The sequence below is a fragment of the Sinocyclocheilus grahami genome, unplaced genomic scaffold (genome assembly GCF_001515645.1).
Source record: "Sinocyclocheilus grahami isolate Dianchi unplaced genomic scaffold, SAMN03320097.WGS_v1.1 scaffold463.1, whole genome shotgun sequence".
NCBI classification, from domain to species: Eukaryota; Metazoa; Chordata; class Actinopteri; order Cypriniformes; family Cyprinidae; genus Sinocyclocheilus; species Sinocyclocheilus grahami.
The window spans coordinates 326027-337565 of NW_015505642.1; the positions used below are offsets into that span (position 1 = coordinate 326027).

General features: G+C 35.9%; 2 protein-coding genes across 2 annotated transcripts in view; one reads left to right on the forward strand and one right to left on the reverse strand.

Moving 5' to 3' along the window:
• On the reverse strand, positions 1-6217 carry LOC107553045 (myosin regulatory light chain 2, ventricular/cardiac muscle isoform). Its single transcript, XM_016235124.1, has 5 exons — positions 6160-6217; positions 3017-3106; positions 1323-1398; positions 1124-1228; positions 1-83 (listed from the first exon to the last, which is right to left on the reverse strand). Exons 1-5 carry the CDS (start codon positions 6160-6162, stop codon positions 1-3), a joined length of 357 nt encoding a protein of 118 aa, XP_016090610.1. The 5' UTR covers positions 6163-6217.
• Positions 6218-10191: 3974 nt separating this feature from the next.
• Positions 10192-11539, forward strand: part of cux2b (cut-like homeobox 2b) — a 169690-nt gene continuing 168342 nt past the window's right edge. Inside the window, exon 1 of the mRNA XM_016235101.1 lies at positions 10192-10400. Within this exon, the coding sequence (XP_016090587.1) occupies positions 10338-10400 (63 nt within the window). The 5' untranslated portion in view covers positions 10192-10337. The remainder of the gene's footprint in view (positions 10401-11539) is intronic.

Consider the following 11539-nt stretch of genomic DNA (forward strand, 5'->3'; position numbering starts at 1 on the left):
TCACAAATCCTTCCTCAAGGTCCCCTTTCCCTCTGGGTCGAACACTTTAAAGGCATTCAGAATGGTCTCCTCTGCATCGGCACCTGTTTTTTTTTTTTTGAAAGAGCACAATAGAAAACTGATTAGAGTGCTGACTGTGTTTAAAATCCTCCAAGAATGCAATAAGACATTCTTTGTACAGGATTCCTAGTGGAATTTCTATCACAGTTTGGGGCCGATCTTATGGGAATCATCATACAAGAGCTTCCAGAACATATAATTCCCTGAAGGCCTATTATGATTCCCAATAGTATCAAATTGCTTCTGTTAGACTTCTAAAGGAAAGGAAATCCCTGTGTGATTTCTTGTTCACTCATAGGACTTTATTCCAAAACACCTAGTTTTGTTTAAATGAAATACAATAAGATTTTAAGAATAAAAATCTGTTTTTATGTTTTTGAAAGAACCTCTTTCGCTCACCAAGACTGCATTTATGTTTTTAAAAATACAGTAAAAATTTTGAAATGGTATTAAAATTAAATAACTGTCTTCTATGTGAATTTATTGTAAAATGTAATTTATTCCTGTGATGCGCAGCTGAATTTTCAGTATCACATGATTCTTCAGAAATCATTTATAATATGCTGATTTGCTGCTCAAAAAAAACATTTCTGATTATTATCAACGTTGAAAACAGTTGTGCTGCTTCATTTTTTGTGGAAACTGTGATGCATTTTATTTTTCAGGATCCTTTGATGAATAGAAAGCTCGAAAGAACAGCATTTATTTGAAATCGAAATGATTTACAACATTATAAATGTCTTTACTCTCGCATTTGAGCAATTCAATGCACCGTTGCTGAATAAAAGTGTTCATTTTTCAAACAAACATTTCACTGACCAAAACTTTGAATTGGTAGTGTATGAAATAGTTGAAAAAATATTAGAATAGTAAAAAAAAAAAAAAAAAATACTTTTTTTTGAATTTAGCTTGAATGCTCAGGAAGTTACAATCAGAAATGTTGCTCTTAAGTTAGTGGTTTGTCAAGGCAACATTAAGATACTTGCTTTTATAATCCTGCTGGATACATTTCAATTCCTACAGGATTTTTGGATTCGTAGTGCTACTTCACCCCACCATTTACCTTTAAGCTTCTCCCCAAACATGGTGAGGAAGACAGTGAAGTTAATGGGTCCTGGAGCCTCCTTTAGCATCTCATCGAGCTCCTCTTGTTTGACGTTCAGGCGGCCTGCGGAGGCAGAGGTCAAAACTGCTGTCAGAGAGACGCTTCATCCACCAATACAGAACGACAGTGACGTATAGCAGAGATTATTACAGTCCACCTAAAGCGGCGAACGTATCCCTCAGGTCATTCTTGTCGATAAAGCCGTCTCTGTTCTGGTCCATGATTGTGAACGCCTGAGGCAGATGAAAGAGAAAGAATATAGAGTATGTGTGAGAGGGATGCAGAATGTAGTCTGATGGTGTTTGTCAAAGATAAAGCACCTCTAGTTGCACAGAATGGAATTGCAAAAAATGATTAAAAATTAGTCCACCGTACTTGCTCATTGTTGAATCAGTAGTTGACATATATTGTGTTGCTATAGCCTTTTATGATGTTGATGTATATAATTTGAGTGATCTTTTTGGAAAGCGGCATGTGTGCCTTCTGCATCTATTTGCCTTTAGGTGAAATATGCACTTTGACCAACTTATAATTTAACTTTTGTGGTTGATGGATGTTTGAAAACATCATGTTCATCATGTATTGCATAGAATTAAAACTATTTTGTATGCACTTTAGTATGCACTCTCAAATTAGCTTGTTTTCACTACTTTTACTGTAAGTAAAGTATATATTTATAATTTTTAATATGTCCATATATAGTTTTTATTTATTTTTCTTTCCTTTTTTATTATTTAGTTATTTTTAGTACATTAGTTTAGTTTACACCTAAATGAAACTTGTTTATTTAGCAACTAGCTGAAGTAAAATAAAATCTTAAAAAATCTTGAACTTATTTTATTAGTTATTTGCCAAGCCAACATCTCATTTTCATTTAGTTTAACTTGATGTGCTGTGATGTGAAATAAAAATGAATAAAATATAAATATGAATATTTTATTGAAGTTTTATTTTAAACCAATAATTTTTTTAACGGTTTTAGTTACCAATAATAACCCTGCTTTGACATCTTTGAAACTGAATGAGTTTTGGTAGCAGGGACAGATTATCTGTAAATAATGGTTTGTTCCTCACACAAAGCTATCGTTTGACTTCAGAAGACTTGGAATATAATTCTCAAGTCATATGGTCTACTGTTATGATATTTTAAGAATAATTAATGTTTTTTGGAGCGTGACACAATCAGCTTGTAACACTCCAAAGAGAAAGCAAAACTTGAAATCGCATCATATGACCCCTTTAACAATTTGTGTTCCACAGAAAAATAACATAAAAAATAAAATAAGTAATGACATGAGGGTGAGAAAATAATCACAAATTCATTTTTAGGTGAATTAGAACCTCCCTGTCGTGCTGCTTTTTTAATATATCTTGTTTTGCCAAACTCTCTCATTTGTATATTTATAGTTCCTGTAATTCTGCTTTCCTGAAAGTCTTTGTGTTTGTTTGTGATATGTGTGAGAGAGACAGACTGAAAGAGAGAGAGACATTTGTCTGCACGTTCTCATCACTGCCATCTCGGATCAGCGTCATGCTTATCCTGTTTGCCGTGATCTTTTCACAGCCGCTTTGAGACCAGAGAGAACGTCTGTCCTGCTGCATTTCCACGCAAATCTCAGGGCCCTGACAGCAGTTGGAGTGTGTGTGAGCGAGTGTGTGTTCAGGGTGTAAATCACTCCACTGTGCTAATCGTTACTGACACATTCTGAATGATTCCCTTGCGATGATGAAAACTGACATATTGAAGTCACATACGGGAATCTCGCTGTAGATGCTCGATATCACAGTGAAAGTGTCACGATAAAGACAATTGTCAGAGCAATTAGAGTCAAACGAGCACTTGGTTTGTACCTCTTTGAACTCTTGGATCTGAGTTTGTTCAAACATGGAGAAGACATTTGAATTGGCTCCTTCTGCCCGCTTCTTTGCCTTTTTGGGTGCCTGCAAAAACAAGTTACACAGAATAGCTAAATAGAAATACACTTTGGTATGCTGTTTCATTGGTGCACTTTATTCTGGAATCTTTCTTCAAAAAGAGAAATAACATGTTTCAAAAACCCTCTGGGATGTCTTTCCTTTTTGGCTGACAATATGAATTTTACCTCTTATTTTACCTGTTGTACTAGAAAATACACTGCTGTTCAAACGTTTGGGGTCAGTGTGTTTTTTCCCCGTTTTTTTTTTTAAAGAAATGTATATTTTATTCAGCTAGGACGCATTAAATTGATCAAAAGTGACAGTAAAGACATTTATAATGTTACATATGATTGCTATTTCATATAAATGCTGTTCTTTTCAACTTTCTATTCATCAAAGAATCCTAAAAATAAAATTGTGGTTTCCATTGACAACATTGTTTTCAACATTGATAATAATCATAAATGTTTCAGCATATTAGAATGATTTCTGAAGGATCATGTGACACTGAAGACTGGAGTAATGATGCTGAAAATACAGCTGCGCATCACAGAAATAAATTAAATTTTTAAATATATTCATATAGAAAACAGTTATTTTAAATTTAAATAATATGTCACAATATTAGTGTTTTTGCTGTATATTTAATGAAACAAATGCATCCTTGGTGAGCATGAAGAGACTCCTTTCAACAGCTTTTACAGACTCCAAACTTTTTTACGCCAGAAAATTAGGTTGCAAATGCCAGTTCAAGTTGACTTTAATATCACAAGTTTGACCTTGACCTAATATCACAGTTGTTTCTCCTAGACAGCAGTCTGTTTAAATGGAGACTTTTACTGAAGTCTCTTGCTAAAAAGCCCCATAAATCTCACACGTCTCCTCCTAACATTGTCTCAAAGTGTGCTACTAACTCAAATATTTCTCATCAAATTCTTCCTGAGCTGCTGTTCTCGTTCATTTGAGCTCTTTCTGTCAATGGTTGTCTCATTTGTGTCTTTGCATTTCTCTTAAGGAGTTTTAGGTGAATCATCAGAGTTAAAACTCCTCCCGAGCAATGAATGAGCAGTAACGTGATGAGTGTATGAGAGTGGAAATGTTTGGTGCCCTGCAGGATGTATAATTAGCTCGGAGAGCGAGAACTCAGCCGGTGGATCAGATGTGGGATTACACACTGGCGCTGGCTGCTGACAGCCTCGTCTCTGAGCCTGTTGATAGGTAATCCCACCAAGACAGGGATTAATCGCTACTATTTACATTCCTGCCACAGAATTTGGAAAACATTGCGAGATGCGTTTCTGCTCGATGACATCGCAGCCCGACAGCTGCTCATCGGCCTTCTGTCTGGATTACATCTCGACAGTTGTGCTGTCGCCGAGACCAGAGCTGAAGCACGAAATATGCTGAGTACTTTCAAGGGATTTTTTTTTGATAAACAGCATAAATAAACCCAGAGGAAAATGTTATTGCTCAAAGGTTCATAACTCAAGAGAGTTCTTATTTATGAATCAACTTCAACTATTCTCAAAAATCCCTGAAGAGAAATAAAAAATGGTCGGCGTGCAGTAATAGAACTATAAAATTAATAACGTGGATAGTAGCTCAGCTCATTTGAATTGGATTTTGATCAAAAATCTTTTAACTGTGAAACTTATTAGCAATTTCTAAGTGAAAATTGTTCCTAGGCCAACTTTTTTACACACACACACACACACACACACACACACACACACAGACTCTCCCTCTCTGTTCTGTCAGAAGTTTAGCTATCTAAATGGGGACATTCCATAGGCGTAATGGTTTTTCTACTGTACAAACTGTATAATTATATCGCCCTACACCAGCCCTACCCCTAAACCTACCCCTTACAGGAAACTTTCTGCATTTTTACAATTTAAAAAAACTCTGTTTACTTTATTTTTATACCAGTTTTACAAATGAGGACGTCCCCAAAGGGAGGTTGTTGGGGATTTTGTCAGGTTTAGCTCACTTTTGGGTACAAATTTGTCCACAAAATATGGTTAAGCAGGTACACACACACACACACAGGTTTGTTTTTATGGTTTACGGGACTCTCCATAGGCGTAATGGTTTTTCTACTGTACAAACCGTATAATCTATTGCCCTACACCAACCCTACCCCTAAACCTACCCCTCACAGGAGACTTTCTGCACTTTTAGACTTAAAAAAAAACTCATTCTGAATTATTTATAAGCCTTTTGAATTACGGGGACACTGAAAATATCCTCATAAATCACCTTCTCGTTGTAATACCTATGTCATACCCATGTTATTATACAAATTTGTGTCCTCATAAACCACATAAACATGCACACACACACACACACACAGACATATATGTATGTGTGTGTGTGTGTGTGTGTGTGTGTGTATGCATATATATATATATATATATATATAAATATAATTGGCACAACCTGAAAACAGTTTAAATATTTTTTTTTCTGAGACTTGAGGTTACTCGGGTCTTTTTTCATATAAAAAACAACAACAGCAATAAAAAAACACACATTTTGAGTTAAAAGTCTCCATTTGCTCTCGATACTGTCTAGGTGAAACAGTTGAAACTAGATTGTGCTAATAACATTTCTTTTTAAGCACAACCTGATAACAGCTGAAATATATATTTTTCTGAAACTTGTGGTTACTTGGGTCATTTTCTTATTTAAAAATAAAAACATTTTGAGTAAAAAGTCTCCATTTGCTCTCTTTACTATCTAGGAGAAACAGTTGAAACGTTACTAAAACTATAATGAGTCACATGTCACCTTTTTCTATTTCTGAGTAATGAAAACGTTTGTATCTATCTTTGAGAACAGAAACATTTGACTTTTCATGTATTTATTTGTTGAAAGTGAACTAAAACATCAGAGGCGCTGGATGAGTCAGACAGATGTAAGTGGCCCTGATGAATCAGACTTTAAACACAGACAGACAGAAATCAACTCTGGCTAGCTCATTTTCTAGATCTTTGTTTGGATGCATCAAGAGAATACGGAGTTAAATGTCTGCTGATATTCTATGAATGCATAAATGTATATCAAAGCAAACTCACCATGACCGTAACCCTTGAACTCAGGAGACAAAGCACGAGTGATTTCAGACAAGTGTGGAAATGCTGATTTTATATATATCACCCCATTCTCCACCTCTGACTGTCTATAAATACATCCTCATGCGCTTAACCAGGTAGCCAATTGTCGACTTCATAAGTTATTATAAGAATCCTGATTAAAGGGGTTTAGTACAGGAGCCAGTGGGCTTCAACTCAGGACAAATGACAGTTGTTGGAATATAGCTAGAACTTTCCTATAGCTTAGAATGTATGATTGACAGTGGCATTTATGTCTATTAATACGTCTTTGTAGGTTAATTTCATACTATTTAGTATTTTTGGATATTTAGACATGTAAGTGTCACTAGCTTCACTTTTATTCATCATTTTTGAAGTCTCAATGTTTTTATGTGATGTTTGCTCTCCCTGTCGGTTCTCCTCGAGTACACACAGGTATCCTAGCAGAGGAACCCTCAGTGTTATTTTATAATTGATATATTATTACAGTTTTTATATTTTCAATTTGTTTTTATATTTTTCTTTTTTTTATATATATATATATATATTTTATATATATAGTTTTATTTCAGTTTAGTTTGAGTTATTTTAGTATATTGTTCAACTAAATGAAAAATAAATGAATGTTATAAATAATTAATAAATAAAATAATAAATAAATGAGAAATAAATAAATATATTTTATTTTATTTCAGTTAACATTTATTGTGTTTAAAGTTTTTAGGGTTTCAGTTTTCGTTAACTACAATAACCCTGGTGTTTTATTATTTTTATTTGGGTTTATTTATTTATGCATGTATGTATTTATTTGTTTAAAAATATGTCTATATAGTTTTTATTTCAGTTTGAGTTATTTTAGTGCAATTTAAACTAAATGAAAATTAGAATTTTTGCCTTGAAAACTAGCAAGTATCTTTATTAATTTTATTTCAAGTAACAATTTTTTATGCATGCGCTTAATTAATAAAATTTAAATACCCTGGAGTTTTTGTCATGTATCAATGTTTTTTAATGTCTATATAGTTTTTTAAAAATTATTTATTATTTCAGTTTTAGTTATTTTAGTCCAGCAAGTTAACTAAATGAAAATGAGAATTGTTGCCTTGACAATTAGCAAGTAACTTCATTTCAAGTAACAACAATTTTATGGTTTTAGTTTTAACTAAAATAACCCTGGTGCAGAGAATCACTTTAACTAACATTCGATGTTATCAGGATGACCTCTGCTTGACCTCTCATACTCAAACCCTGCAGTATGCACTAAAATTAGGTTCCCTTTCATGGGAACTTCGAACTGCGTCCTCTAAGGGTCGGTATGGGGAACGCCTCGTCGTGACCCGTGTCTGAAGCATACATTGAAAAAACACCAACTCGTTGGCCGGCGACAGCCATGACGTCACTACCGGTGCGACTATAGTATAAATAGGCGCCGGGAGCTACACATCATTCTCTTCTTCGTCTTCACTGACGAGTGTGTTGCTCCCTCAGCTGAATAACTGCTAGTTGTTCCACCATAGGAACATGCTGTAGGTTGAGCTCTCTTCCTCTAGGTTTCTTGCCATGCTGCGGACGCAAGCTTCAGACGAAGAAGTGAATGATGTGTAGCTCCCGGTTAGCCTATTTATACTATAGTCGCACCGGTAGTGACGTCATGGCTGTTGCCGGCCAACGAGTTGGTGTTTTTTCAATGTATGCTTCAGACACGGGTCACGACGAGGCGTTCCCCATAGCGACCCCTAGAGGACGCAGTGTCTTGTTCCCTACTCAGGGAACCATGGTTACATAAGTAACCTGAGACGTTATATTACCACACCTTTAGTGGCAATTTGTCATGATGGATAAGCCAAGTTGACATCAGGAAAGACAGCTTACCCTTCCAAAGATGATCATGTGGTCAGTTACAACTCAAACAGCATTGCTTTAGTGAAGCCAAACTAGAAGAATCCCTTATGTAAAGGTTTTCTAGGTTTCTGAAAGAGTACTTGGCACAATAATGCTCACCTGTTTCGGTCATGGGATGCAAATTCTCATGCTAAACCTTTCCAGCCACCTGATGGCAGTCTCAACAAGCTTCCGTTTCAAGGCCTTTTGCACTCCGGAGTCGATCAATATATCAGAGTTCAGCAGCCCTCGTCAATATTCCGGGAATGATATTGCCAAGTTTAGTCAAACATTCATGTGTATCTAGGCCACTGTGTACACGCCGTCAATCCAAACACACAAACGCACTCATCTGATGAGTTCTAATGGCTGCATCATCTCTTTTTGGGTTTAGTTTTCATTCCACATGATTAGTATTGCTGTTTTTAAGTCTCAGATATTATATGATTTAAATTTTTTAACATAACCCTTAGAAACAATCTCAGAGGTTCGCCCACAGAGGTTCGAAAAATCTCCCACTGGTTTCTGAACCCTCAAAATATCCACATATTTAGATTTGAACAAAAGTAATAAGTGTTGCTGCATCAGGCTTGTATATCAGAACTGATTTAAATTTCAAATTTAACAGTGAGCCATATCAAAACAAGGTATATTATTCTTTTCTTATAAGCCCGATGCCCCCCCCCCCGAAGCAATAAATAAAAAGCAATAAAACAGAAACTTTTAATAAGCACCTTTTATATTCCCCGTAGGTGGCTTACAAAGTGCAAATACATTTCTACTTAAAAATAGACTTGCGTTTGGTTTTAATAGCGAAGGGGAGAATGACAGATGTGCTCACTTAGTAATTGCTCGCAGTCCACAAGCCAGCGGAGCAGTTAACCTCCTAAACGCTTTCATTTCCAGACATTATTATACTGATATCTGTAATCCGGTGCATTTTGGATACATAAATCGAGCCGCTTTTCCTAAAGATGAAAATAAATCCATAGACTTTTTGTAATTACTTGAATAAAGTTTACCAATAGGTTTTGCCTCTGTTAAAATGTCAATTTTCTATGCTTTTCTAAAAAGGATTGCAGCTAGTCATTATGCACAATGTGGTCACAGTGTGGTGTGATGTGTTATTTTAAGGCTAATCTCGGCTCTGTGTGGTCATCTTTGTGTTGTTATTATAATGATAAAGATGTAATTTGGACAATATGTGCTATATTTAAAGCAACTCATCTCAGAACAGTCCTCATTGTAAAGGCTCCTCAGCTCAGTCCAGTAGAAACGTCCTGTTCCACAAGAGGGAGCACGTGTTAACGTTTGAACACAACTGTCCATTCAGTATTTCAAACCATGCATTGATCGCACAATCCCATTATAACATTTATGCATTTTTTTTCTTAGAATGCAATGAGTTTATTATTCATCCGTCTTCAGACATAGAGCAAAAGAGCTTGTGCAATATAAAAACACACCTTTTGCATTGGCTCGCGTTAACAACCTCTCGAGTGTTCTAGATAAATAACGTTAACTGAAATATTCCTGGTGTTTATTGAAATTCCACACATCTCTTTATCTCACGTAACTAAGCGCATAGACTAAACTTGCACTTTTCGTGCATCTCTTCACTAATATTTAGCACGTTTAACTTTTGTTTTGTTTATGATGTTACCGTTCACATCTAAGTATTATAAAAAAGCCCAATAACAGTTTTAATAGGCGTAAGCATTATTTTATCACGCTTATCTTCGTGCACTTCATTACTCAAGGACACTATCAAAATCCAAATTCACTCTTTTCACTTCAAACACAAAAGCTTTCAACCATTCAGTGTTTATTCTATTCGCGCGACTCTTTCAGTGCATTTATGGCATGCATTACGCATTATTGACCTAAAGTTGCGAATCTCATTATGCGGGGCTCATTAATGATATGTAACGATTTCGCCGCTTTACGCATCAAACATCTGGCGATGCGCATTGGTCGCTCGTTGTTCTCCTTCCACTTCCCAGACGTTATTGATCAACCCGTTACGTCAGTATTGATAACTTTACCAAACCCAAAATCAAGTGCAATCCCTGGAGCAGCACTAATGCATCTATATGCATCTATATTCTGTTCATATCGCATCCACCGGCTCTGGCGCGCTGCGCGTCCCGTCTAGTTCTCCACAACTGTTATTTTCCTAACATTTTTTTTTCCATGTGGAGTGTAATCGTCAACGCTGTTTAACGGGGGGAATCCAGCCCATATATTTATTGTAGCCGCTCTTGAATATTGTGCTCAAGATGGCCGCCGATGTGGGATCGATGTTTCAATATTGGAAGAAATTTGATCTCCGGCGGCTTCAGGTTGGTCTTATTTCTCACCTTTTTTACACGACGCGACCCTATACGCGATAATGCACCTTGCATTTCATGCATTTTCTCTTTTGGGGACTTTAGAGGGTCGGGATGGTGGTGTTGCATTGATAGTTATTAGTAATTGATCCTCTTCTGCCTTTTGTTTCGGTTCAATCATTGATCAGGCGCGCGCAAGAGCAGCGGCTGCAGCCTCGCGCGCACTGCCGCGCATTAACAGCACGTTTAAGGCTATGTTAACGCTTCTTTCACGAGCTTTGTTGGAAACGGAAACTTTTAATGCCGTTCCGAGTTGTGGACTTTAACTTTTTATCAGCCTGATGTGTTTTATTCTAATAGAAATACGGAACGGTGAGGCGCGCGCGGCTCGTTCTGTAAAGTGCCGGTGTGTGATTCACCTCAGACTTGATCAAATCAACAGCTCGTGTGTTTTAGAACTTTAATGTTGATTTTGTTTATCCATCTCTCGCGTTTTGACTTTATTAGTGCGCTTCAGTAATTAGGACGCGGAGCGTAATGAACGTCGCATCTTCAGAGTTTCTGTTTAGGAAAGTTGATGTATTTATTATTGACGTCTTTATCTATTGTGACAACTTGATAGTGCTTAACTTAATAAGTATTCGTGTTATAAAATGCCAGGTTAATGCATGCATAAGCTCATATGTTAACGCAATGCCTTGCATGCAGTCTTTGTAAGCTGTGCATATTGTAATTCATTAAGAGTAGAAAATTAAGTTTTATTTTAAAATACGATGGCTTGAAATCGACTTGAGAAGTAAACATAGGATCGACTCTGTTTAAGATCAAAATGTAACCTTGCTTATGAAGTTGGTGCGGCTATTATAATGCTTTGGCATGTAAATTGACTCCGGTTCAATGTCAAATGTGAATGTCCAAGATGGTTAAAAGAAAAATATTTGAAAAAAAAAATCTAGTTTCAGACATATGGGACATGTTTTTAAAAATGCAATCTTTGCATCTATTACGTTTTTGAAAAACTTTTTCAGAAAAACCATATTCTACTTTTTTTGAATGCATTTTATAGCTCTAAACATGTGGTGTAAAAATTTTAAATTTTTACATGTTTTCTGTATTCTATTATTCTATAGCTGTTTATATATACATATATA

What these genes read in the sequence shown, in the direction of transcription:
- LOC107553045 (XM_016235124.1), bottom strand. An exon ending in GGATACGTTCGCCGCTTTAG is followed by an intron (nt 1,229 to 1,322) that starts GTGGACTGTAAT and finishes CTGCCTCCGCAG; the next exon opens with GCCGCCTGAACGTCAAACAA. An exon ending in GTTTGGGGAGAAGCTTAAAG is followed by an intron (nt 84 to 1,123) that starts GTAAATGGTGGG and finishes AAAAAAAAACAG; the next exon opens with GTGCCGATGCAGAGGAGACC.